General features: G+C 47.0%; 1 protein-coding gene across 13 annotated transcripts in view; it reads left to right on the top strand.

The window, feature by feature from the left end:
* Mtcl1 (microtubule crosslinking factor 1) overlaps positions 1-27,933 on the top strand; it is a 119,254-nt gene that overhangs the window by 47,255 nt on the left and 44,066 nt on the right. For 4 of the 13 annotated variants that reach the window (XM_016009937.3, XM_016009938.3, XM_016009935.3 and 1 more), the window contains exons 4-6: positions 17,031-17,090; positions 22,175-23,485; positions 24,572-24,730. In XM_016009937.3, the coding sequence (XP_015865423.3) occupies positions 17,031-17,090; positions 22,175-23,485; positions 24,572-24,730 (1,530 nt within the window). Of the gene's footprint in view, positions 1-17,030; positions 17,091-18,502; positions 18,581-22,141; positions 23,486-24,571; positions 24,731-27,933 lie in introns of all 13 variants that reach the window. The other 9 variants (XM_076549807.1, XM_076549810.1, XM_042259940.2 and 6 more) reach the window with 5 other exon arrangements.

Here is a 27,933-nt window from a genome sequence, read left to right as displayed (position 1 = left end):
AGAAGGCCAATCTTCCCGTAATTGGCTTCCAAACTGTGGATTTGGATAAAGGGTTTTAAAATCTTGCTTGTTCATTTTTTATGTGCAGAAGATAAAAGCTGTCAAGATGCCCTTTGGGGAGAGTTTGTGGCGGTGTCTGACAAAGCTTTTCGTTGACTTTCCTTCTCAGCACTGTGATGGTGGCTGGTGTGCCACTGTGAGGTTTTTTGTTTTGTTGTTGTTTGTTTTTTCCTTATCCACTTGGCAGGGCTCACCTCATATTTCCCTGGGAAAAATAATCTTAAGTTTTCTGGTTCTGTAGATCATTTATAGAACGTTCCTTCGACCATAAATTTTGGGGGTGATTGAAGACAATGGATACATCTTTCAGATTGATTATGCTTCTGCCTTGATATTTTAAGTCATACAACTTGGTAAATCTATAAAGGCGTGCTTGAGCACAGAGCTGTGGCCTTGGGTGCTGTTGAGGCATCCTGAAACTTGTCCATGCTTCGGCATATTTAGGTCACTCGGTGTTTGCGATCAGACAGTATATAATGGCGGTGGCTTGGGAGCATGGGATCTGTACGTTTTGCTGCTACCTAGGGAACCTGACAACAGGTGTTCAAAATAGAGTTGAGGAGACAGAATATACCAACCGTGTACAAAAACTCCCTTCCTTTCTCCTTCCAGTTTCTACAGTCTGGGACAGTCATTTAGTCCCGAGGAAGAGAAGGGGAAAAGGGGCAAGGGTTTGGGATGTTGGGGAAAGTGGACAACTGTTACCGGTTTTTAGGTTGTGAATCCAGACGATTTGGAGGAGATTAGCTCTGAGGCTTAGTGTCCACAAGTTAGTGCTTGCTCTTCTCAAGGAGGAAGAAAATTATGCAGCACTGTCAAATGTCTTTCCTGGGGCTCAGTCCATTCTGTTTTAAGCCCTTAGCAGGTTTTGAGCCATATGTCAGAGTCAGATTAAAAAGGCATTCTGAAAGAATCCTGCTGATTACAGATTGGGCCAGAATACTGGCTCTTTGCTTTTATCACCTTCCTATGGCCAGGACCCTATATACTTAAACCCTTTTCTCCATCATTAATTCAGAGTGAGAGCACTTCCCCAAAGGGCACTCTGAAACCCCGCTTGTAGGGCAATTGAAGAGGTTCCCCATTTGTTATCAGCAGCATGAAAACAGTCTCAGGAGAAGAAAACATTTCAAAAGGCAGAGTGCCATAATGAGGCCCTTATTTAAGGGCGAGCTGCCTGCCCAAGCAGGGGACCTTTGGAAAGGCATGTAATTGGCACACATTTCTAGAGAAAGTACAATGGTCATGAATGGCTGATTGTTGTGAAAATAGGCTTTCTATTTCTACCAGGGTCTCAGAAAACATTAGACCTTGGCCTGTGGCTCCTAGGGGTTTAGGGGAGCACATGCTAGAACTGTGCTAGGAAGAGAAGGTAAGACTCAGGCCCTTTTCCTGATTTAGGTCCCCGTTTTCTTATCTCCAGCCTTTCCAGCTCCTTCTGTGCCTGCCTTTTTTCTTCTTCCCATATTTCCACGAGACAGTGTTGTGTGAACGTGTGTGCATATAAAACAACTGTAGAAGACACTACAGAAGGTATTTTCATGAATGTAAAACAAATCTTAAGATTTAATAACTCTGTGAAGGATTGAAATTTCTCCCACTAGTATTTTTTTTTTTTTTGAGCAAATTTTAGAAATACCTTTTCATGAGGAGTGAGGAAGAAATTATTTACTTAGAAAGGAAGCATGCCTATAGTAGTTTATTCAAATAGACAGACCTGAAGTATCAATAGAGGAGGTGGAAGAAAATAGAAATTATAAAAAGTGTATTACCATTAAAAAAAAAATGAAGCCATTGGAGAAAACCCTTGCTGGAGCTTTGGTGTGTTTAAAAGCTGCCTTCACGTTTATAAACAGTAGGAGTCCGCTCCAGCGTGTGTTTTACAGATTGAAAACAGAGCTGGCTAATCTTAGCTGTGAGGCCATAAAAGGAGAGAAAAGGGAATGTATAGCTTTGCAGGGGTGCAAGTGCAGTAAATCACAAGGGTCCACGGTGACACCCCAGACTAAGCCGCGACACCCCTATGAGAGTTGTGGGTGTGCCTTTCCAACTCTTCAAAGAGACCAATTTGGATCTACTTATATATTTTTTATTATAGTAAGTGTACACAATGCACAAGTTGGCATTTTAACTCTCATTGCGTGTGCCACTCAGTGGTTTTACTCATCACTACTGTCCCCTGAACATTTCCTAACCCCAGCGAGGTGTTCTGCACGTCTTAAGCAGTAGTTGGTTTACTCCCCCGGTCCCTCACCAGCCAGTGGTAACCCGGCTTTCTTCTCTGTGTCTGTGGATTTGTATATTCTAGGTGTTGTGTGCTAGTGGAATCATATAGTATTGGTGTGTGTTTCCATCTCACATCAGAATTGTCTTCTTTATTTTGCCTGATAAGTCCAATGTAGGTCTGGACCATGTTGTCGCTATCCACCCATCTTTTGACAGACACTTGGGTATACTCACCATTTGACTGCTGCAAACAGTGTGATTGGAACACTGATCGTGTTTTTAAAAGTGTCTATTAGGGAGACCGTGTTAAGGACACATGGGTGACTAGCAGAATGGGCATGTGACTTTGTGTTGCCCATTCTCCCACAGGTAGCAATGCCCACATACCTGCAAGGCTGCACAGCACAGAATGTGTACCTCAGCCAGAGAGGGAGCCCTATTGCAGGTGCATAAGTGACGTTAAAAGTAGATGGAGAGCAGTGAATGGTGGTGAATGCAGAAGACTCGTGGCTGCTTAAGGTGCTGAGAATAAGTGATGGAGGAGCGCTCAGCCCGGAATAATGTCTACACCTCCCCCACTACGTCTTAGGGAGCCTTATGAAAAAAGGAACGGGATGAATGAAAAAGCGCAGAGGAGGGGACAAAGGCTACACAACATGCCACCTTCTGGAGATGACACAACCATTGTAGTTAAACACAATGGCAGCTGTACCAGGCCTTTACACAACTGCCCTGTCAACAGTCCGTCATGGATGGGGGGCATTGTTTATGGGGTCCGATCCTTCCCTGCTGAACTAGATAGATTCTTGGGGAGGGGAGTCTGTATTCACTTGCAAAGCCACCAGTGAGCCCATCAGGCTCCAATGGATAGTTCTAAAGCCATGTTCATATAGACGGCCCTATTTCAACTCAGTGGATCACAAAACAAAAGAAAAAGAGATGAATGTAGAAAAGAGTTTTGTAGGGAGGGGAGTAGGGTTTGGTAGGGGTGAGAGGGAAATAAGAGAGGGCGGTGGTGAGCGTGATCAGATCACACAATACACATATGTGAAATGATCAGTGAACAAATGTAATTAATGATAGAAGTAAAGTAGATGGAAGGGAGCTAGGGAGATGGTTCAGTGGGTAAGGGTACTTGTAGCACAATCATGAGGACCTGAGTTCAAGTCCCCGACAACCCTGTAAAAAGCTGGGTGTGGCCATGTGGGCCTACAGCCCCAGCGCTATAAGGGGGCAGAGACAAGGAGGACCACTTGAAAGGCTTTCAGCCAAGCTCCAGTTTCAGTGAGAGACCCTGTCTCCTGGGAATGAGGTGGGAGAGTGAAAGACCAGGACACCTGACCTCCTCCTCCTCCTCCTCCTCCTCCTCCTCCTCCTCCTCCTCCTCCTCCTCCTCCTCCTCATTCCTGCACGTGCACATGGGTACTGACTCCCCTTCCCTCAGCCCGCCATGTTATTACATAGCTCAGCATTGATTGAAGAGAGCCACACCAAGGTGATGCCCCTAGTGTGGAGGCGTTCTAGAAATAGTCCAGATGATCAAGTCCTCCTAAGGCTGTGGGAGAAGAGAAGGAAGAAAGGATGATGTGTGGTGGCTGGGAGGTACACACGTGGAGTGAACAGAGAGAAGAATCAATGATGACAGAAGACAGATGTCCTTGAGGTTGGGAGAGTAGGGCCTCCAGGGGCCCCCAAAGTGATGGAGAATTGAGCAATAATAATGATGTGGCCATGCAGAAAGAAGCATCGCCCACAGGTGACATAAAGCGCAGTCTCTAGGATCCAGAGACCCCATGAGAAAACACAGGTTGGAAAGTAGCCCCTCCGCCTCCTGCATTGCGACGTTTCAGTTCCTCCATCCTGTCTCTTTCTTCTTTGTTTCATTCTAATTGTTTTGGAAGTGCCTAGAAAATCTGTATGGTCTATAGCCTGAAGAGACTGGCCAGCTACATGAAGACATTCTCCACTCTGGAATACTGATCTACTTTAAATCACAATTCTCTTATTTAGAACAAGACAGGAAATGTTCCTACCGAGCGAAGGGGAAGCCTTGTGAAGGAGGCTGAGCTTCTCGGGTCTGGTTTTCAGTTTTGGAGAAGAAAAAGTGAAAACCCAGAAATGGTCAGGGGATTGGAAAGAGAAGAGTTGGTCAAAATGCCCGAGAGAGAGGTAGAGCCATTGGAGGGATGTCTTGGGGGCAGATGCAAGGCAAGCTGCCTGGGGCTGTCTCACGGGGCCATCCCAGACCTGAATCCCCACAAAGCTGATTAATTTAGATGGTGTCAGCCTTCCCACTCATTTTATTTTACTATGTTGAAGAAAGGCCTAGACTTTCCCCTCTGATGGTTAGGATCGGACAGTGTGGAGAGAACATTGTTGCAACTTGTATTCTGGTGGTTTGACATATCTCATAAATCGTGTGTGAAATCACTGCTCCCATTGGATCTCCCCTGAACTTAGCAGCATCATGCAAAGCCTGACCTACTTAGCTCCCGTGGTGATGGAAGCAATACCTTCTTCTTGTGGGAAAGTTCGACTGGTAAAGTCTCTCCTATGAGTATGAGCAGGTAATAATAGTAAGACGTTTTCCCAAAAAGACATTGTGTGAGCTGTGAGGTACTGCTCTAAATCACCCAGAAAGAACATGCAGAAACCCACAGAGTTGGTTCTGCCCTCCAAGTACACATTTCTATGCAGAATGGAAAACACTTTTTTTCTGAACATTGGGTTTCTCCCAGAGAGAAGAAAGCTAGAGTGATTCATAATGACTCTTTTTCTGACCAAGAAAAGACATAATTGCTTTTACCCTAAGTTCTGCTTATTGTGATTGTCACTTATTAAGCACATGACTGTAATTCATCCCTACAGGAACCCTTTCTCTAAGGAAGTTATTGCTATTACTTGCTTGTTTTTGTTTTTGAGACAGTCTCACTATCCCTGAATGGTTTGGAACTCTGTATATAGAACAGACTGGCCTTGAACTCACAGAGATACCCCTATGGTGTGCTGGGATATTCACCATCACACTCAGGGCCAGTCATTACTGTTATTCCTAATTATAAATAAGAAAGTTCCTGTCCAAGTGGTGTGGTGGTTTGAATGGAATGACTCATAGGCTCACGTGTTTTAATACTTGGTCCCCAGTGATGGAACTGTTTGGGAAGTATTAAGGGGGTGTGGTTTTATGGAAGGTGGTGTCACTGGGGTAGGCTTTGAGGTTGCAAAAGCCCATGCCATTTCCCAGTTAGTTCCCTCTGACTTGTGGTTGTTGCCTCAACTTGTTATGAGCTCTCAGCTACTGCTCCAGCACCATGCCCACCTGCTCGCTACCATCTTTCCTGCCATGATGGTCCAGGACCCTCTAGAACTGTAAGCCCCAATGAACCCTTCTACAAGTTGTCTTGATCACAGCTGTGGAAGAGCTGCTTATAGATGTCATTTAGAGGCCCCCAAATAAGGCTCTGCAAGTAATGGACATATCTGCCCCCACCCCCATGGACACACACACAGGCACAGCTCAAAAGCACTATAGCCCTGCATGTCAACAGAAGTGTCCCCAGAACGGTGCCCGATGAGGCCGCTTCTGTCCCTGGCTGTGTGGTTTTTTGCCTAGTGAGTTGGTCCACCACCTTGCTGCAGCCTCAGCAAGGCACCAGCTGTTGGAGCTTGTTCAGTGCTGCCAGGCTGCTGAAGGACCCTTTCCCGGGTCTGTTGCGGTGTCCCAGCATCAGAGGCTGGAGCCTCGGGTTCCCCAAGCGGCGGTCGGTCTAGCAGATAACGGTGGCTCAAATCATGGCTCTCTCGATTCGCTTTTGAGGGGGGCTGCACTGGAAACATTTGGTCTGGCAGCTGATCATGCTTCCAAGTTGTGAGCTATTCTGTCTCATAAATATAATACAGTGGCAGATATTATTTGTGGTTTGGAGTAGCAAGCTACCTACCTACCCAGAGCATTTTCTTAGAGAAGGGCACTCAGCGCTGGAGATAAGGAAACTGCCTTCTTGGATTTTCACCACCTAAAGCTTAGGTGGTTTGTGTGCCTCCAAAGAATGCTGCTCCAAGTGCAACTCTTTCCTAGCCATCTTCCTCACCAAGCCATGCTTAAGATGGCTGAGGGCCTGCTGGTGCCAGCCGCTGCAGCCCCAAGATCTGTCCTGCCCCCTGCCCATTCTTAGCCCCCAGGGCAGCATTGCTCTTGAAGCCCTTCTGCTTCCGGGTTGCCATTCACCGGGCACAGGTTCGTTCCTACCTCTTACCAGGGCTGGCCAGCCCTTCTTCAGCATCAGAGCTGCCCAGTGGCCTGTAGGGGCTTCTCACACACACATCCTGCCCCTCCTCTATAGTCCAGTTACTGCCTTTGCGTAATTAAATCACTTGAGATTCTCAGAGAAAGCTTCTGGTCCATAAGAATCATAAAACCGTGGGGTAAGCTCTCCCCACCCCCTCCTCCCACACACCATTTGGGGTGTGGCCTAGTAAATGCTTGGAGGAAAGGATCTAGGGGCCTGGAGACAGGAATTACTGGAGATTTTGCCTTAGAACTGGAATGGCTTTTCTGCACGGTGCCAGCCAGGCCAGTGTTTGAGCAGTGTGGTGGATGATTAATGGAACTAGGCTGTGACTGTAGATAACAGGGATCTAGGCAGATTTGGGTCAGTAAGTCACATGGACGTTATACTTCGCCTAGGAGAGAAGCCTCCAGATAGGAAACCCTGAGCCCAGGAAGGCAATTAGAGATTGGGACTTTCGTTTGCTTGCCCCAAGTGCCCATTGGTCCCCATGTTGCCCTCTGCAAAGATGTACATGAGGGGCCCCAGCCACACAGAGCTAGCTAATCTTGTCTGGAGGTTAATCCTGTTTAATTTCCTGGTGATTTCTGTGTGGTGTAAGGCTCAGGGCCCCTCAGTCTCAACCCATCACTGGCAGGTGGGAAGACAAAGAGTTATTAATTAGGATGTTGAATGATTCTACGATTCCTAAAATGAAAATCTTTCCTGATTCAAAAGAATAATATGGGTCGTCCTTGACTAAAGGGCTTTGACTTGGGAGTTATCAGCTTTGCTGTGTTGCAAAAACAGCGTGTATTCAGTAGGAGCTGTCCTCGGAATCTCGGGGTTTGAACTTTTCCTGGGCCAGGGGTGTTTGACGGGGGCACCACCCTCTTGTGCTGTACTGGACAGCACCTCAGCTCCCAGTCGGCTGTGGGCATGAGTGAAAGTCCCCAGCACCCTCCATGTGCTGTGCTGCTCGACTGTGCCATGCGGCAGAGAAAAATAAAGCACTTTTTAAAAGTAGAATATTTTCTGTCTACTATGAGTTTATCAGCATATAATCCCATTGTGCCTCAAGGAACATCTATTAATTTTGATTTTTTTAATGGAATTTGTAAAAATCTGTAGTCACTCGTAATTCTATTACTCATTGACAAATAGCTATGAGCATTTTGATTTTAAAAAAGATTTGTTTTATTATTTTATATATATATGAGTGTTTAGCCTGTATGTATGTCTGTTGTCTGTGTACCATGTGTGTGCCTGGTACTACAAAGGTCAGAAGAAGGCATTGGATACCCAGGGACTGGATGGAGTTACTGATGGCTGTGTGAAGCCCTGTGGGTGCTGGGAATTGAACCAGGATCCTCTGGAAAAGCAGCAAGTGTTCTTAACTGCTGAGCCAGCTATCCAGACCCCCTGTGTTGGCATCTTCAAAGTGTATTAGCATCCAAACATTTTCAAGACAAAAATATTTAATCGTGTTAAGATTATATATGGTTTTTATTTTTTACATTGAAGAGTAAGATTTTATGAAAAATTCCCTTTGTCTTTAAATATTTTAATAATCATTTTAATGGCTGCGCAATATGTTAACTGTTTTCAGTGACATTGAAAACTTACACACCTAATGTTTCCCTCCCATTTTACCATGACCATTTTTGAACATTTGATAAACCTAACTTGATAGGGAACACCTTTATTCCTCTCGCTTACAGTATGCATTAACATTTTGGCATACTTGGTTTATCTCCTCTGTCCATTTGCCCTTACATTTTTTAGTTTTTGGTGCATTTGAAAATAAATTATAGACTTCCCACTAAATATACATTGTTAATTAGAGATATTTTCCTTTACTGAAATGCACAGATCTTGGATTTTTTTTTTTTTTAATTCATTGAGTTTTGACGAGTATGAAGGCAGTGAGTCTCGCAGTATTCTCGATTATCTGGGATGGTACCTTTCATGGCTAATATTGACTGTTGAGGTCTCAGAATCTCGAGTCACCTATGAGACAAGCCCATGAACTTATCTGAGAGGGATCACTCAGATTAGGTTAGCCTCACAGGTATGGCCGAGCTTGATTAAGCTAAGTGAAGTGGGAAGACCTGCCCCAAGGAAGGTGGCACTGTCTGCCCCACTGTCTTGGCCCTAGACTGTGCAAAGCATAGCAGAGCTTTTCTCCTCCTCTGTTTCCTGACTGTATACACAGTCACCTTCAGCCACTGCTGGATGTGACTTCTGTGCCATGATGGAGTCAAACCCACCCATCCTTAAATTGTCTTTTGCAAAGGATTTTTTTTACCACGGCAACAAGACACTAATTAAAACGATACCAAGTCAAATTAGAACTTCGTGGTAGATCACTATAAAATATTGCCAAATGTAGCCCAAAACCTCATATATATTTGTGTTTGAAATAAAGTGAAAATGATAAATACTTTCTCTAGTCACAATGTATCTGATGAAATGACCCATGAAGTTTTTTCATAAAGGGCACACAGTGTTTTAATTATATTTGTTCATATAATTTTTCAACTCTGCCTCGTTTTTTTTATGTGTGCTTTTCTTTTTGTTTTATTATGCTAGGGAATAGTTTGCCTGTCTTTGGACTGGGTGATTTCCCTCTGGTAAATCAGGAAGACAGAGGCAGATTGTTTTGGGTTTTATTTATTTATTTATTTTGAGACCAGGTCTCTTGTGTAGCCCAAGCTGGCTTATATCTTGATCTTCCTTCCTCAGCCTGCTGAGTTCTGGGAGTGTTAGCAAGTGCCACCACGCCCAGCTCTTCCCAGAGACAAATTGTGCTTACAGATAAATTGTGCTTTATCTTTAGGCAATTGGCATACTTTTCCAACTTTTATCACCATGCAAGGGCTACTTATCCACTCCCTACTAAAGGAGTCAGTCGGGGCTTCTGACATGCAGACTCTGATTGGCTGTTTCGTACAATGCTTGGTGGTGACATTGATGCCCATGTATGCTCATGAAGAGTTGGGGAGTTCTTCGTACAGTTTGGGGAGAGGATACTTTGCTTTGGGTGAATCCTCATTTTATAGTGACCATGACAGGTTTTGTAGTTTTGTAGGGACCATGATTTCTTTTTTTCTTCATGTATATTGTAATCATTACCTTCCATTTGTCTTATATTATTTGGTAGTACATATCAGAGTAATCTTCCAATAAGTAGGTGTCAAAATACATGTCCACAGGGTTTTAAATGAATTATTCAGCCACCTCATATAGTACAGAGCAGCGGTGGGTCCTGTTCCTCACGGTTGCGTGTGTTCTGCCATGCCATTTTGATCACTGCGTTCCCTGGGGAAAGGTTGTATTTAATAGGTTGGGTGTACTTACTGGGTTCCTCTGTCCATCCATGGGCCTTGTGGCCACAGACACTGTGGCTTTTGACAGGCCATTGCCCTTGTCTGTCCCTTTTCACCTCTTCAGGGTTTGGCCATGGGGAACCGGCTTCTGTAATTATATTTTCCTTCAGCGCAGTGTGTCTTAATATAACTTCCTTTTTTGACTTTGTGGTGTTTTTGCCTGCCGATGACAGTTTTCTGACTGACTTTTCCAAATAAGGATGTGCGCTGTCTGCAGCTCAGATCTTTCAGAACCCTCCTGAGTGCCAGCTAGTGCATCTTGTAGCTGTGCGAGAGGCGCCTCAAGAGTGGGGTGGCTTCCTAGAATAGTCCTTTGGGCTCTTTGGCCAAAGGAAGGCAAGACATATTGGGGGTGAGAAAACATGCCAGTCAGAGCTCAGAAAGAAAAGGAAAAAAAGATACCTAGAATCTGGGAGATGAAGACGATGTGATCCTTGGGAAGGTTGCTCTAACAGCCTGAGGACCATGACCAAGAACATAGGATGAGATGTTCTAAAGCTGGTGTCCCTAGTATGAGCATGTCAACATTACCTGACTTTTCGGTTATGTAACCAGTAATTCATTCTTCCCCCTTTCTCTCTCTCTCTCTCTCTCTCTCTCTCTCTCTCTCTCTCTCTCTCTCTCTCTCTCTCTGCTGCTGCTTCTTTTTTTTTTTTTTTTGAGCTAAGGATCGAACCCAGCGCAAAGCGCTCTGCCACTGAGCTAAATCCCCACTCCCCACCCCCCTCTTTCTCATTCAGCTTTAAGGTTGGTAGTGTGTTGGTTTGGGCTGCTATAACAAAATGTCCAAGGCTGGTTAGCATACACCAGCATACACCATAGCTTCTTATACTGTGGCTCATAACCCCATATCTGCCAGGGCCTGCACATGTTCTTCTTGGGGGTTTCACTGTTGTCTTGGTGCTGAACACCTACCTACCCTGCTCACTTTCACTGTGTGTGTCGTCACACCTCCCAATGTCAAAGGACACTGCCTCAGACACCTGGGGTCAGGATGTGTTAGGAATTTTAGCGTTTTTGCTGATAATAAAAAAATTTCAGCTCTTGTAAGAGCACAATGGTTTAATTACAGAAGTCAAGAATTTTGTTCTCCTACCATCATTCCTCAGCATACAAATTCACGTTAGCATCATTTAGGATTATATTGTGTGAAAATGTTTGATTTTTCAAGATTCTTGTCTAAGTCCCTGAATTGAGTTTTTTTAAAAGGGGTTTTATTTTTATTTATTTATTTTTTTTGATGAATTTGCTTTGGGAATCGGATAGAATTTCTAACCATTTCTGAAATGGCCCTAAATATACTTCTGCTTTTTTCATTTTTACTACACATTCATGCCAAGTGGTGTTCTTAGCATCGACAATCATAAAATCAAAATATTGATCAACTCTGAAAAATGTTGAAGATATTTTACATCCTGTGCTGCCAAGTGTTCAGCCAAGATGTCGCTCATCATGTCAAAGTAAACAAGTGCACGGGCCTCATTAGTATGCAAATTTGCCTTAATCTTTAATAGGTGGAAACATTCCATGTATAGCAGAATTGCTTTTAGGTAAGTTTCTTTATTGTTTGTTACCAGTAAGTGTTGGTTTTATAGTCATATTCTATATAACTATTGCTTGAAGTCACTTGAAGATTTGTTAGGCACAAAGATACCAGGAATAGAAAAGGTTCAAGAAGTCCTAACTTAAACAGCAGATCTCTTAGTTTTGGAAGTTGTGGAGTCCAGGGTCAGTGGGATTAAAAGTGTGCGCCACCACAGCCCGTCTTGGACAAGGATGATCTTATCAACCTCTCTTCACTGGGCACTTAACATTGGGCACTATGCCCTCTGTTACACATCTATCATGGATTGAATGTTTATTTCCTCCCAGCTCATATGTTGAAGCCCCTAAGATCCAGTGTGATGGTATGAGGTTACAGACCAAGCAGTGGTGTCTCTTTCTTTTAGGATAACATCAATCCCATTATGGTGGCTGCACCCTCAGGATTTCACCACCAGGCCTAAATCCTTCCCAGGAGCCTGCAGAGGGTCAGGTGATGTGGTGGTTTGAATGAGAAACTGTTCCCCACTGGCTCATGTGTTTAAACACTTAATCCTCAGTCGTTGGTGCTGTTTGAGGAGGTTATGATACCTTTGGGAGATGGAGCCTTGCTGGAGGAAGTCCACTCCTGAAGGGCCGGCTGTGAGTTAATTGCCTTGCCCATTTCCTGTTCCCTCTCGCTGCTTCCTCTGTGTAAAAGGAACTGTAACCAGCTAGTTTCCTGTTCCAACCAGCATGCCTTCCCTACCATGGTGGACTCTAGCCCTTTGGAACTCCAGGCCAAAATAAACTCTTTATTTATTTATTTATTTTTAAAAAAATCATTTATTTAAATTTATTTTATGTGCATTGGTGTGTGAAAGTGTCAGGTCCCCTGGAACTGGAGTTACAGACAGTTGTGAGCTGCCATGTGGGTACTGGGAATTGAACCCAGGTCCTCTGGAAGAACAGTCAGGGCTCCTAACCACTGAGCCATCTCTCTAGACCCCAAATAAACTCTTGAAGTTGTTTTTGGTCACGATACTTTGTCACAGCCTCAGAGAAGTAACTACCACAGGCGAAGAGGAGGAAAAAGGTGGCAACTTTCAGCCAGGGCACACTGCGTGGAGGACAGGCTGGTCACAGCCTTTTTCCACACCTGCTAGCTCTTGAACGAGAACTAATAGAATCTTTGTGCCTGTAACCCTAAAAGGAACAGACGCTTCTACCACCTTTTGTGATGGTTAGCTTTAATTATCAACTCAACCGAACCTAGAGTTGCGTGAGGAAATCCTCAGAGAGGGGTTGTCCACACTGGGTTGCTTGTCCTAATTAATTGACGCGGAATAACCCAGCCCAGTGTGCATCTCCCCTCCCTGGGCGGGGGAGAAGTTGAGCTGAGCACAAACAAGCAGGTGGGCCCTTTCTCTCTTGACTGTGGGTGGGTGTTTGAGGTGTCTGCCTTGACTTCCCCACAGTGATGGCTTGTAATCTGGAATCACGAACTGGAAGTGACCCCTTCCTTCTTTCTTTTGGTTGGGGTATTTTACCACAGCAACAGAAATGAAACCAGAGCACCCTCGTGTCTCAGTCTGATGTTGTTTCTCTGTGTGCCAAAATCATTAAAAACAAACAAAACAAAAAAAAAAAAACGAAACACACACAAAATAAGCTTTCGAAATAATTAGAATCTGCAAGGCCTTCTGCATCTGGCTCCCCACACTGACTCATTTTACAATGTCCTTTTTTTTTTTTTTGCCCCCACTTACTCACAATTCACATTTTAAGCTTTAGCCCGCCTGTGGAAACACTTGAGCAACCGACCTCGCCAATTCTTCTGAAATTACTTAAAAGAATTGGGCTTAAAATAGGAAGTCTTGATAACTGACATGAAAGCCCAAATAACTGAGCTGGCATGATGGTTCAGCGGGCATTGTTGCTTGCTGTCCAGCCTGATGACCTGAGTTCAACCCCTGGAACCCACCTGGTGGAAGGAGAGAATTGACGCCCACAAGTTGTTCTCTGACCTCCGCATGTGTGCCATGGCATGCACCCCCCGCCCCAATAAAGAAAGCCCAAATAATTGCCCAACTTTTACGCGGTAAGCACAACATGCAAAGGGCTTCAGTAGATTCAATTTGGATTCCCAAACTTTGTTCTTTAAGTAGCAAGTAAAGTTGATTTGCTGGTAGCTGATCAGACTGAAAGGTGTACCCAAGTCCCCAGTCCCGCCTTCCACTTAATTGGCACCCACATTTACTCTTTCTTTTCATTGTCTTTAGAAGAGACATGGATTGCTGGATCATGCACAGGAATAAGCTGGGTATGAAACATGCCACACAGACCACCCCACCCCGAGGGTCCCCTCTGTAGAGTCCTCTGTCCTGAGCATTTTGTATTGGACCAGACTCCGGAGGAGACCTTTACTAGAACACAATTATCCCTCATGGTGACTTGCTTCTCTGCTTTGGAACCTGCATTAATAGTGGGTACTTGGCTGGTTTCTTCAATCCTTGGGACTTTACATGTATATGTGATACCTGAAGGACCAAGCACATAAAAGATACTACCGGTTTGTGGGACGAGACCCAGGAAGTTGGTGAATAAGTGCCTGCTGCATACCTGTACATGAGGTCCAAGACAGCCCTTCCGTTGTTTTTTTCAGTATACGTTTTAATTTCCTAACCTTTTCTCATTTGCGTAGATATGGGACTTTAATGAGGGGGCTTACATACACTGAACACATGGACCACCTTGCAGTACCCTCTTGCAGTACCCTCAGCCTTTTGTCGTTTCAAAGACAGTGACGTGCACTGTAGATGATGGGGGACTGTGAAGAGCCATCAAAGAGAATGAAAAGTGCCCCCTAATGCTGTCACAGTGATCGCCAACATTGTAATGTGTACGCCTTCAACCCACTTTCCTGGATTGCACCTGTAATACAATGACATTTGTGTTTTAATCCCATGGAGATGCTGTTCATCACGTGCACTTTCCTTTTGACACATCAGGAGCATTTCCTGTATCCGCCCATATTTTTCAAAAGCATCATTGTATCTGAAGATCAGTGTAGCAGATGGCTGGTTTAAGTGTAGCAGCCTGTATTGTATACTGGTGATTTGGCTCAAGTAGATTTTAGATACTCTTACAACAACAACAACAAAAGTCAAGTGACTGAAATGCTGCATATGTTAACTTGCTTGGCTTAGTAATCACTCCATGTGCCTATATGCACATCGAGACATCATCCTGCACCCAGTAAACATACACAGTAAAGAGCAAAGAAAGGTGACTGCAGCGTCTCACAGCACACGTTTAACTGAGTGCTGGGTGTGAAGAGCATTCTAACTGAACATCTCAGCATCTGCCCTGAGGGTCCAGCCCCAGGGGTGGGTCAGGACTGGAGTTAGAGCCCAGCTTCCATCCCACTCATGTCTCACTTGGTGGGTCCTTCCTAACCCAGGTGCTCTGCTTTTGTTAAATCTCTAAGTATCCAAGCAGGAAAAACAGCAACAATAACAACAACAGAAAAAAAACAAAAAACAACCAATCCTTTGCTTTAATTGTGCATCATAGATGAAACAATTCTTTTTTTTTTGTTGTTGTTTTTGTTTTTGTTTGTTTTTTGAGGCAGGGTGTCTCTACATAGCCCTGGCTGTCCTGAAACTCACTATGTAGATCAGGCTGGCCTTGAACTCACAGATCTGCTGCCTCTGCCTCCTGAGTGCTGAGATTAAAGGTATGCGCCACCATGCCCAACTTGAGAAAATTCTGGGACTTTTTTTTTTGGGGGGGGGGCTAGAGTTACAGATAGTTATGAGCCACCATGTGGGTTTTAGGAGTCAAACTCCTAAAGTTTGTAAGAGCAGCTAATGCTCTTAACTGCTGACCCATCACTCCATCCCCCACTTTTTAAGAAAAATGCTTCTATCTTGAAATTTTTAGACAAATGTTCTACAAGCTTACGCCAGCTAGCCCATTCTTTCCTCACTGGTTTAAAATGTTGCCTGTGTAGATTGCTAAAAATCTCATATTCCCTCAATGCTGTTTGTAAGCTTTTGTTTTGTTTCATGAACCTGTGTAATGTTATTGCAGCACCGAGCCATTATATCTATCCTATTTCTGTATCTACTAGAGTGAGCCTACTGTCATTGTTTCCTTTTCAATGTATCCCTGCCTATTTTGACCAGTTTGTTGCTCTTGATTTAGAGTGTTTCTGCCAGACTGGGAGGTTAAATGCTGTCAACTTTGTAGGTGATGATGGTTTTAACCAGTGCTTAGCTCTGTCTGTGCTGTGCAGAGCATCCAGGGGAGAACGGAGGCTGTATCCTCAGAGACTGTATCCACCAGTGCTTGGCTCTGTCTGTGCTGTGCAGAGCATCCAGGGGAGAACAGAGACTATATCCACCAGTTATTAGCTCTGTCTGTGCTGTGCACACCATCCAGGGAAGAATGGAGGCTGTATCCTCAGACCATATCGTCAAAGCACATTTGAAGATCAAGCAGTTTAATTTAGCCTCACAGCTCTAGTTTGCTAAGCCTGTTCTAGATGAATTCTAGAATCACTTTGTTAAGTCCTTAGAAATTCTGACTATGCTTATACACACATACAAAGTACATCATAGAGTGTACACACACACACACACACACACACACACACACACACACACACACACACACAGCCTGTTATAGACACATTGCATATTATTCTCACATTACATAGTAAAGGGAGAGGGATTTGGACAAAATGATCTTGTCTTCATAAAGAAAGGTAATGCCTCTATAGCATCAAGTCTTCCCTATGGGCAGCATTCATCATTACCGTTCGTTGATCACCAGTATTTCATGTTTGCCCTCCAGTGGGTTCTGCAGATTTCTGGTGATTGTTAAGCCCTGTAGTTTCTTCCACTCTGGTTGCCATTATGAATTCAGTCTTTTTCAGCAATCTTGTGGTTCCCAGCCTTGTCTGTGGTTTGTTAGATCACAGGACTGGAGGAGTCCTCCACCCACAGGCTCCCTGCTCCCAGCACCCAGTGATTCTGCACCGGAGTTAGGAGCCTTTTGTCTCTGCTTCTAGCTTTCATTTTACATCTGCATATTTCATTTTCTTCTGGCACACATGGCATTTATTACTGGAAGACCGGTAAATCCTGGTCTGTTTTCTCCATAAATAAGAGCCTGCCACTTTTTAATCTGACCCTTCAGAACACAAGAATTAATTTTGATTTTAGCTGAACAAAGTGTAATTCGGAAAGAAGCCAGCTCCAGACCTGCTTTGTATCTGTTTCTGAAACTTCCTGTGTCTGTCTTCTTGCCTTCTCTTTACTGTTCATCTAAGAACCCTCTTTGTGCATTAAACATAGTAACTGAGGAATGAATGCTCCCTAGCGATGGTAATTAGAATGTCAACTACCTTAGCACTGCACCCCAAACACACGCAACACCATTTAAATGTCACGGAGTGGGGTGTTGTTTTTTCTAGAACCAAGTAGCTCCACCAGGAGGGGCAAGAGCCGGCTGTCATGTGCGACCCTCAGTAACAAAGCGACGCTTGGATCTTTTTCAGAGTTCCCTGAAGAGAAGAGGCAGCCGGGAAATGTACAAAGAGAAGAAAAGTCTTAGCCAGGTAAGCTGAGGTTTCCATCCCCAGAGCTCTAGTCCTAACAAGGACGCCACCCCATTCGGAATTTCCTCTTTGCCTCTAGGGCACTCAAAGAAACATCACCCGCCGATGCGTTGGAGTTCGCTCCAACCTTCTCAGGGTGAACATTTCCTCACCGCATCCCCAGCTCCGTCCCTTTGTTTCTCTCTTGCTCTGACAACCTGCAGGCTCTTTAGGAAAGAGTTCAAATTGGCTATGTGTGAAGCTGTAGTAAGTGCTGTCCAGGGGTCTGACAGCTCTCCTAACCCCCAGAAAGTGCTGTGGCCTTCACAGTCATTCACGTAGTGTGATAATGCAACCATTGGCTGGTTGGGTCATTTATATGCCATTGGTTTGTGAGTATGTGTGTTTTAAATATGTAGCTGAACAATGCCTTACATTGGCTTGCTGGAAGGTAAAACATTCAGGCAGTAAAAAAAACTGAGAAAGTTCAGCCTTCTCTTACATACAGGATTTGTATTCTTCCGGACTCTCTGGGTTTTTTGAAGTTGCCTTGCTGGATTCCTTTTCTCTTTTTAAAATTGCTTTTGGTATTAGGCGTTTGAAGGGAGCAAAGATGTTATTGCTATCTAGTTTCAGCAGACTCTAAATAGCCAGTGGTCACTGGAGAGATGCAGTGAGTCAGGCTTACTAGGAGGGCATCAAGGGCCTGTATGCACCGTCCCTGGAAACCCCCTCTTTATCAGTCCCTCATGTATTAATTACTTTTCCGTTGTGATAAAAACACCATGACCAAGGCCGCTTCTGGAAAGAAGAGTTTGTATGGACTTACGATTCCAGAAGGATAAGAGTCCATCACCATCAAGGTGGGGAAGCAGGGCTGCTAGAGCAGCGAGCTGAGATCTCATATCTTGAACCGCAGGCAGGAAGTAGAGAGAACAAACTTGGATTGACTGGAGGCCTTTCAATCTCAACGAGTGACGTATTTCCTCCTAAGCTTCACCAAGCAGTGTCTCCGATTAGGGACCAAGTGTTCAAATCCTGGAGTCTGTGGGGAACATTCCAACTGCCACACCCTGGTTCCTGTGTCCTCCAGAAAAATCAGTATCCCTTGAGGACTCAGCATAAGACTGATTTCTCCTTCACCCCACCCCCAATGCAGTTCAGAATCCATAGATCACAGGAAAATCAAAGGCATCCCCCTGCTGGGTGTTTCTGCTAACATGGGTTTAGAATATGTTTCTAGTTCCCCGTCTCTTGCCCAGCAAAAGGCTTTTTTCTCCAAGTGCAATCCCTGACTGATGAAGAGGTTGGGTATAACATAACACGCCAGGCACAGGAGCTGTAGCTTCATGGGTCTGTGCCCAAGCAACCAGTGCTGTGTGGAGATGCCCCACACAGTCTGCAGGGTGATTGAGAGAGGAGTTTCTATTCAGCAGAATGGTGGAATGGAACGCCCTGGGAACTGCAGGTTGGCCACCAAAACCCCAAGGAAGCTGGCACCAAGGCGCAAGGTAGGCACATGAGCAGTTGGCTGCTGGGGTGCTGGCGAGATGGCAGACTTGCAAGCCAAAGAATATATACCAGCAGTGATATATTTCTGTTGCTTGACAAGCCTTTCTGGCTGCTGGTGATGGTGCTGGTCCCCCGTGTGTCTGACCCCACGCCGCCATGCTTGCCTTTTCTGCCCATGGTTGGAATAGTTTCCCTTGGAAAGATGGGTTTGATCTTGTGCTTTCAAACTGTGTCTGGAGTTATCCATGGGCTCACGAAACTCAAGCCCCATACTCCCAGTTTAGGATTCAACCTAGATCCATCCCTCCCCTGGAGTCTTGGTAGAGTTTCCGAGAAGTCTTTGGTGACAAGCTAATAACATATCTGCCAGCTGTTTGAGCTGAACTTGTCTCATTAGGAGTGGGCTCCTCCTCAGAACAGGCTGAGCTCAGCTTCCCTTGGGTAGAGGGACCCCTCCCTCTCTCTCGTGGACCTCACAGAGTAGTGTGGGTCCTGCTTCCGCTGCAGTGAAGGAGACCAACTCCTTCACTTTTTTATTTATCAGGTTTCAAGTTTTCTTCCCCCCTCCCCCCTCCCCTCTGCTTTAGTTCTGGTGGCAGGCCTTGTAGTGTGCATGGGTGTTGGTAGAAATGACAGCATGCTTCATCATGTGTTAGAGCACCCGCTGTTTGTATAGTTTCTTTCTCCGAGGAAAAGAAGCCCGGACAGTGATGAATCTTCGGGTGATGGCAGACTGGACATCTTTCAGCCATTTGTGGAATCGCAGCCATGACTATCCCTTGGTCTAGGTTTAAGGAGATGGGGACCGTGGTGCAGGGGAGGATGTGGGAGTGGAGGATGGAGGACATTAGTGTGAGGGCCAAGTTTTCTAGACATCAAGGTGACTGCAGGGCCCTGGGATGCTCTGTTTGCATAAGCAGATGGTGGTAAACACTGGGAAGCTTCGGAGTCTTAGAATCTTCAGGGACTCCCCTTCCCCAGTCACTTAGTTCACCTTAGCCCTGGGAGAGATTGCAGGAGTCCCTGATCTAGGCTCCTGTTTCACAACAATTGCTTCCAGAGCCAGGCAGGATCTTCCCTGGCCCTCCGAGGCCAAGGCCTCACATGGGTTACAACACATGGCCCTGCGCCTCTCTTGCTCTGGCCTGCTCGAGTCTCGGGCTGGAGGCAGGCAGAGGATGGGTGTCTGGTTGAAGGGTATTCTCATCAGTAGTCCCTGCTGAGGAGCTTGTCTGCCATGGAGGTAGTGGTGAGATCATTTAGGCAGTTTAGGCCAATGGGCACACTCTGGTCACCCAGTTAAAGATAGAGTTAGTTCTAACAGTTCCTGCATTTAATTCCCAGAAAAAAATGGGTTAGAAAGTATTTACAACTTGTCTCCATTAATAAGTATTATAGTTTCCTTTAAACTCCTCTTCATGTGAATAGCAGAGACCTGTCGGTGTGTGTGTATTCTGTGCACATCTTTGTCTAACAGGAAGCTGGGAAAGTAGTTTTCATTGTTCTGCTTTTGAATGTTCTGAGGAATCAGGGCTGTTTAAAAATATATGCCAATTGCTGTTACTGAGTAAATAGACAGTGAAGGGATGGATGGATGGATGGATGGATGGATGGATGGATGGATGGATGAGGGATGGAGCAGGTATGCTTTGTTAGTGTCAGGATCAAGCACACTGTATGTCCTTACAAACACATGAAGTCCTGTCTCAGAAAGTCCTATCCAATCCCACAATCTATGAACTCATTTTTACCTAGTAGTTAAAAGAGTAGAGCAGCCAGGCATGGAGGCAAATGCCTTTAACTCCAGCACTCAAGAGGTAGAGGCAGGTGGATCTTTGTGAGTTCGAGGCCAGTCTGGTCTACATAGAGAGTTCTAAGACAGCCAGGACTACATAGAGAGACCCTGTCTCAAAAAACAAAACAAGAAAAGAAATAGGGCAGGTAGCCTCACTTCTAGTTAGTCAAAACTAAGTCCTTAGGGTGGAAGTCCTCAGAACTGGAAGACACTCTGCATAGTGCTCAGAGGGTGTGTGTTAGGTAAGAGGTCCCAGAGGACAGCAATGGGGGTGTATCTCTCATAGGGTACCCAAAGGCTCCAAGGGATATCCCTTACATCATGCTTTCTGCAGTTTGCTGGTAGACTTCTTCTGAGTCTTCCAGGTCACTCAGTTCTCCTTGCACGAGTTTGTGGTCGGGGAAAAGTGAGCCAGCAGCAAGCTGGAGTCCCCAAGGAAGCAGTTTCTACATCTCACTCCCAGGTGGCTTTGTGCTGCCGGGATGTGGCAGAGAGTAGCTGCAGTTCTCTGAGCGCAAGGATGTTGTTGATCCTCAGTCAGTCACACACGGAAGGCTGACTTGTTCCATCACGTGGTTGACAGCCCTGGTGGCAGCAAGTCTCCTACCTGGTGTCAGTACTTCCTCCGTGTGACGAGGGAGCCTTTGTAGACATCACCCTTGCCTCTGTCAATCTTTTAGAATTTATGGGGCCAATCAAACATGGCTGCTTTGTGTAATTAACCGTTTCTATTTATCGAACACAAAGAATAAACCAGTTCCATAAGACCAAGATAGTATAGATTGCTTCAAGGCCTGGAGATCCAGGTTGAAAAGGCAGTTGACTTTTTTAACCTCCATCAGGCAAGGGCCTCGGGGGCCCTCTGAATTCTCTGGTATTCTGCTGAGAACCACTTCCCAGGTTTGTAAACTCTTAGCTTCTTTTTTTTTTTTTTTTTTTTGGTCTCTGTGTTTAATTTCCTGCTCTGTTACAGCAGCTAAAACAGAGGCCCGGAACCAAAGGCTCTAAAGTGGTTTTTGCATGGCAAGGAGTCCTGGTGTCTTCGCTTGTGGTAGCCAAAATCTTCTCAGTGTCAGTGTGTGTTCTTATATAGTACCTCAGCTTTCAAAGTTCCTTGATGCCTGCCGTCTGTCTCCTTGTTCTGTTCTCATATCATTCTGGGAGACTTGAGGAAGGAGAGATACCAAGAGGGAGGATGAATTTCCCCAGCTCACGTACCTCAGCTAGTCAGTGGAAAAGCTAGCTCCAACTATACTTGTCAACCTCCCTGTCCTAGTGGAACCTTCCAGAACACCAGACACATGAGGCATTTATAGTCACCTCAGGATCGATGTACTTACCGAGTCTCGTTAGCTCTACCACCAGCTTTGATGAGGGATTTTGGTGATTTTTTTTTTCTGGGTGCTGGCGATGAACCATATTGGCTCCTCATGGTTACCAGGGGCCACCATGTTCCTGATGCATGTTGGACTTTATTTTAACTTTCTCCTTCTTCATATGTAACTTGTGTGATGGTTTTTATGTGCATGGTTTTTCCCCCAAAACTAACTGTTCATTTTCTTGACAAAGCAACAAGCTATGGGTCTTCCCAGGGCCCCATCTGCAGAGGCTCTGGTTCTCACTGTGGCTTTGTCATGGTTCCTTTCTGTCCCAAAGCCAACTGTACCAACAGGAAGAATGGTGTACGTGCGTGCGTGCGTACGTGCGTGCGTGTCGGGGGTGAGGTGTGAGGGGATCATAAAAAACACACATTTGGTATTTTCAGATAACCCTCCCTGGGGCTATTCTTGCCTGGCAGGATGACAGCGCGGATCTGAAGTGCCAGCTTCAGTTTGCCAAAGAGGAAGCCTCCCTGATGCGCAAAAAGATGGCCAAGCTAGGGCGGGAGAAGGACGAGTTAGAGCAGGAGCTGCAAAAGTATAAGTCCCTCTATGGTGATGTGGACAGCCCGCTCCCAACAGGGGAGGCCGGTGGGCCCCCCAGCACCAGGGAGGCCGAGCTGAAGCTGCGGCTGAAGTTGGTGGAGGAGGAAGCCAACATCTTGGGCCGGAAGATCGTGGAACTCGAGGTGGAAAACCGCGGCCTCAAAGCAGAGATGGAGGACATGCGGGTTCAGCACGAGCGAGAGGGAACGGGCAGGGACCACGTGCCAAGCATTCCTACCTCACCCTTCGGGGACTCACTGGAGTCCTCCACGGAGCTCCGTCGGCACCTACAGTTTGTGGAGGAAGAAGCTGAGTTGCTGAGGAGGTCCATATCCGAGATCGAAGACCACAATCGGCAGCTGACCCACGAGCTGAGCAAGTTCAAGTTTGAGCCTCACCAGGAGTTGTCAGGGTGGCTTGGGGACAGTGTATCTAAGGGTCCCGGGGCCAGTGTTCCCCTGCAGGAGGAGCTGAAGTCGGCCAGGCTGCAGATCGATGAGCTGAATGGGAAGGTCCTGAAGCTGCAGTATGAGAACCGGCTGCTGCTGTCCAACGTCCAGCGGTGCGATCTTGCTGCGCACTTGGGGCTGCGTGCCCCGAGCCCCCGAGACAGTGACGCCGAGAGCGACGCAGGCAAGAAAGAAAGCGATGGCGAGGAGGGCCGCCTGCCCCAGCCGAAGCGAGAAGGCCCCGTTGGTGGGGAGAGCGACTCAGAGGACGTATGCGAGAAGACCTCCGGCTTTGGAAGTGGGAAGCCTTCAGAGGCGAGTGAGCCGTGCCCAGCAGAGCTCCTAAGAGTCCGGGAGGACACCGAGTGCCTGGTGACCATAAAGCAGGAGGCCCAGCGGCTGGAGCGGACGGTGGAGCGCCTCATCACTGACACGGACGGTTTCATCCATGATTCAGGCCTGCGGGGCAGTGGATCGGCCTCGCCTGGCGTCCAAGGTGAAGGTGAGGGTAGCAGCCAGAACGAGCCCCCCTACTTGTTAGAGACCATCCACGTGAAGATGAAGGCTTTCAGGAAGGAGCTGCAAGCCTTCCTGGAGCAGATGACCCGGATTGTGGACGGTCTGTCGCCCTTATCCCACCTCACAGAGTCATCCAGCTTCCTCTCCACCGTGACTTCGGTGTCCCGGGACTCCCCCATCGGGACCCTGGGGAAGGAGCTGGGCCCAGACTTGCAGGTAAGGGGCCTCGCGGCTTCGCCTCCCTGCTCCGTCTCGTTCTTCCTCCTTCTGGCTGGTATGGCTGCTCTGGCACTCGCGCTGCTCACCGCTGCTTGGTTTTAATTTCAGACCTGCATTGTACTAAAGCCTCGGCGTCAAACAAATCCTCTCTCTCGGTTGGTTTCATATTTTTTTTTCCTTTCTTTTCATTTTGTTTTATAAGTTCCTTCTTATTTCCTCCTTCTCCCCCCCCCCTTTGAATTGCGCCCTTTTTCCTGGTTTAGAGGGCCTTTCGTGACAAAGTTAAAGCCCAGTGGAGGCGCTAGGGACCCATGCAGCCTTCCATGGCTCCTTTCTTGGTGTCTCAACCAACCAGCCACCCTGACGAAGAAGCTGTGAGGAGTTTAAGACAAAATACCAACTCCCGCCACAGTCAGGACACTTAGACTCAGAGTAACAAGCGCCCGGCTCCCTCTGGGTTTATCGCCAGAGGGACAAGTGCAGTTCTGAGAAGTCTCAGGCATCCCCCCAGGCCCCACCTACCCCCTCTGGAAGATAAGCCGGGATGGGGGAGAGGAGCCGGCGCTGAGAAGGCTGGTGTTGATGGAAAATCCCTCCGCCACTCGCTCCTGCCGCCCAGGGTGTGAGGGCCAAGGGGAGCAGCCGTGCAAGGACCCGCTTCCCAGGCTTCGCGCCCCGGGTGCATGGCCCAGCTGCCGCCCGGACTGTGGCTTTGGCAGCTCAACAAGTAAGGAAGGCAGAGCCTCTCCCCTGTGTCCTTCATGGGTAGTGCGCCTGTTCCCATTGCATGTGTTCATACCCAGTGTTACGCCTAGCTGCCACCGCCACATTCACCCCACTTTCCATGTTAGCGCATCTTCCTGCTCATGCTCCTTTTGGCTTCGTTCTCTTAAGTGTTTGAGCTGATTGTTTTCATTCATGCTTTTCCCTGTCTGGTAGTTTTGGTTTTGTCTTTTTGTTTTCCCATTGTCTACCCACTTTTGTTTTTACCCACCCCTCCTTACCTACCTACCTACCCACCCCTTTGTCTTTTGTTTCTCGTTTAAAAATTCACAAAATAAATCCCCTTCGTGCACTTAACAGTCCAAACTGAGAGACCAGCTGGAGTGGCAGCTCAGTCAGGATCGAGGGGACGAGAGAGAGGGCCCGCGCCTCAGAGCCACTCGGGAGCTGCACCACCGGCGTGCTGATGGGGATCCCGGGAACCACGGGCTGGGAGGCCAGAGCTGTTTCAACCTAGAGGTAAGTGAGCTGCTGGGGCTCCCTGCGAGTCCGCTTGCCTTCTGTCTCCCTCCCCCTTCTCACTGTGTGGCTCACTGTGAAGTTTCCTACCTGTGGCAGGGCCCTGAGGGGATGTGACAGGAGGAGGGATGTGGAATCCAGTAGAACCTTCCTGAATCAACATCTTTGCAATGAATAACTAGGGCTTGTGTGTAGTTGCGTGTAGGTGACTTGCAACTTTCCTGTCACACAGAGTGAGGGCTAACTGCAGCCTGCCCTTCTCCCCCGCCACCTCCCCACACCAATACACCTGTGGGTTATAGCTAGAGTTTTCCTGCCTTGCCCACAATCAGGACAAATCTTTGTCACCCGCCAGTCCCACAGCCACTCAGACCCAACCAAGTAAACACAGAGACTTATTTTGCTTACAAACTGTATGGCCGTGGCAGGCTTCTTGCTAACTGTTCCTATAGCTTAAATTAATCCATTTCCACAAATCTATACCTTGCCACGCGGCTCGTGGCTTACCGGCATCTTTTCATGCTGCTTGTCCTGGCTGGTGGCTGGCAGTGACTCCTTCTGCCTTCCTGTTCTTTTATTTCTCCTTTCTGTTAGTCCCACCTATACTTCCTGCCTAGCCATGGCCAATCAGGTTTTATTTATTAACCAATCAGAGCAACACATTTGCCATACAGACCCTCCCCCAGCACAGCCAAGTGCAGACCATCTCAGACACCTGCACTCAGGCCCATGGTCCTAATCATCCTCTATGCAGACCCGCTTGGTAAAGCCACAAGGAACCCAAGAACGGGCTCCCACAGGACATACAGAACATCCCACAGCAGTGGGTGCCTGGAGATGTACTAAGACAGACTACGCTGGCAGTTGAGCATCCAGTGGCTTCCTGTCCCACACCAGAGAAAACAGGCATGGAAATCAGGCTGGGTCTTTCCTGATTTCCAAGAAAGCTCCTTAGGGTTTCCCTCCACAGTTCCTCATTGCTTGTGTTGTGCAAGCCACCCTCACGGTGTCTGGAGACACTCTTCCAGCCTCTGGGCAAGAGGGGGACTATCTCCTTTCCACCAGCAGCTTCCTCAGCCTTCTCCCTTGCCATGGTAACCTGGTATGCAGCGTTGAAGCTACCCACACAGTTCCTGTGTTGCTGAAGAGAGGTTACATTTCCATACAGGAGGGGCTTCTGAGTCACCAGTAACTCCCAGTACAGAATGGGCTGGGGAGGGTGTCAGAGTGAGGTTGGAAGTGTGGAGCGACAGGTTCCCCACCAGAAAAGGACCAGAACTTCTGAGGCATTGAAGATTCTGGATATCTTTTTTTTTTTTTTTTTTTTTTTTTTTTTTGGTTTTTCGAGACAGGGTTTCTCTGTGTAGCTTTGCGCCTTTCCTGGAGCTCACTTGGTAGCCCAGGCTGGCCTCGAACTCACAGAGATCCGCCTGGCTCTGCCTCCCGAGTGCTGGGATTAAAGGCGTGCGCCACCAACGCCCGGCGAAGATTCTGGATATCTTTATCTCCGTGAAGCTGCTACTGCTCAGCTCTGAGGCCCGAGAGCAGCCCCTGCGTGGCAGTACTGAAGGGGAGGTTCAGATGGTAATCGCCGAAAACAAGCTCACTGGGTAGGAAAATCTGGCTGTGTAGGTTGGGAAAGGGACCCCACAGCTGAGCTGAGTGGCACAGTGTCATGAAGTAGCTGCTGATGCCACCACCAGAGGTGGTCACAGCCAAAAGAGACCAAACATCTGTGGTTTGGGGATCTGTCACACACCACCCCCCTCCCCACACACACCATGTGAGAGAATGCATCACATCTTTACCCTTGTGCTTGCATACACACACACACTCACTCACACACATACACATACTCACATACACACACACACACACACACACACACACACACACACACACACACACACACATCTTCACTCTATGGCTGGGCATCTGTATATCACCTCCAAAGCATAGAAATCAAAAAGTGTTAAAAAACATCCTGTGCAGTACCATTGACCCTTGTTAACCTCAGATGCCAGGTCACCTGAGAAGGCGCTACCTAGGTATATGCCCTAAGGGAACTCAGTCTGGACTCATAGGGTTGTGACAGGAAAAGCCCCTCCTCTGAGAGAGCTGAGCATATATTGGTATTAACTTACCAGAAGCAAGCAGAATCACTGTATCCCGTGGGGAAAGCCACTAGGTGCCGAGAGTGGCCGAGTTCCCGGCCCTCCAGGCAGAGCACCAAGCGTGAGCATCTGGCACTTTAATGTTTCCCCAGGACAGTTTTTAGGCAGAGTTTGGTGTATCCACTTTAAATCAAAAATTAGACGTCCCTCAGTTTTATAACTGAAGTATAACAGAATGGCCACATACTGGAGGCACTTGTTTCCCCATGGATTTCATGAGTGAGTGTCTCAGGACTCCGAAACTTTCACAAGAAGCACTTTGGTAGCCCATACAGCACACAGGGTCCCCATCTGAGAAGGCTGGTAGTTGCTTGGGTAGGGCGCAAATGCACACTTTTCAAATGGCGCTCGGATGACTCATCACCAGACAGCCCAGGAAGATACTTTTCCCAACCTTCAGTGGGTGCTGCACCACTGATCTGTTCCTCAGGGACATTTTGAGCTCTGGGACTCTAGCCAAAGTGTCCATTACAAGCTTGGTCTCCTGAGTAAGGCTTTGTTTTCTCATCTATGAAGTGGGTCCAAGTACTGCTCTGCTTTCCTCCTGTGGTTATATGTAATGATTCTTTAAGCTGTGAGTGGGAATTGCTTCCCCACGTACCACGTGCTGTGGACAGCATAAAGGAGGCTTAAGAACAAGGGGCAGAATGTTCTAACAGATGGGTCACCTCCCAGTCACTGGGTGAAAAACGTAGTTTGTCAGCACGTGGTAGTCCTGTGATGGACTGTTTGAGAACTGTAGCCCCCACCTCAGGAGGCCGGCTATTCTCGCATGTCCCGTCTAGGGAAGGTCTGTAAGCCTCAGAGCCCTTCACCCGCTGAATGCCTCCTGGGTCCTGTTGGTGCTGGATGGCAAAGTACTGCCTGCATGCAGGCATCACAGCCTTCAAAAACCAGCCACAGGTTTGCAGAGAGAAAACTGAATGAAGTCAAATCCACAGGGACAGCCAGTCTCCAGGAAAGGTGGATGGGTCAACCTGGGAGGTAACGCCAGCAGTACAGCTCAGAGAGCCCGGGAGGAGAGATCTG

The sequence above is a fragment of the Peromyscus maniculatus genome, chromosome 13, assembly GCF_049852395.1.
Source record: "Peromyscus maniculatus bairdii isolate BWxNUB_F1_BW_parent chromosome 13, HU_Pman_BW_mat_3.1, whole genome shotgun sequence".
Classification (NCBI taxonomy): domain Eukaryota; kingdom Metazoa; phylum Chordata; class Mammalia; order Rodentia; family Cricetidae; genus Peromyscus; species Peromyscus maniculatus.
The sequence above is the reverse complement of the archived record's forward strand: the minus strand, read 5'-3'. Positions and strand labels throughout refer to the sequence as shown.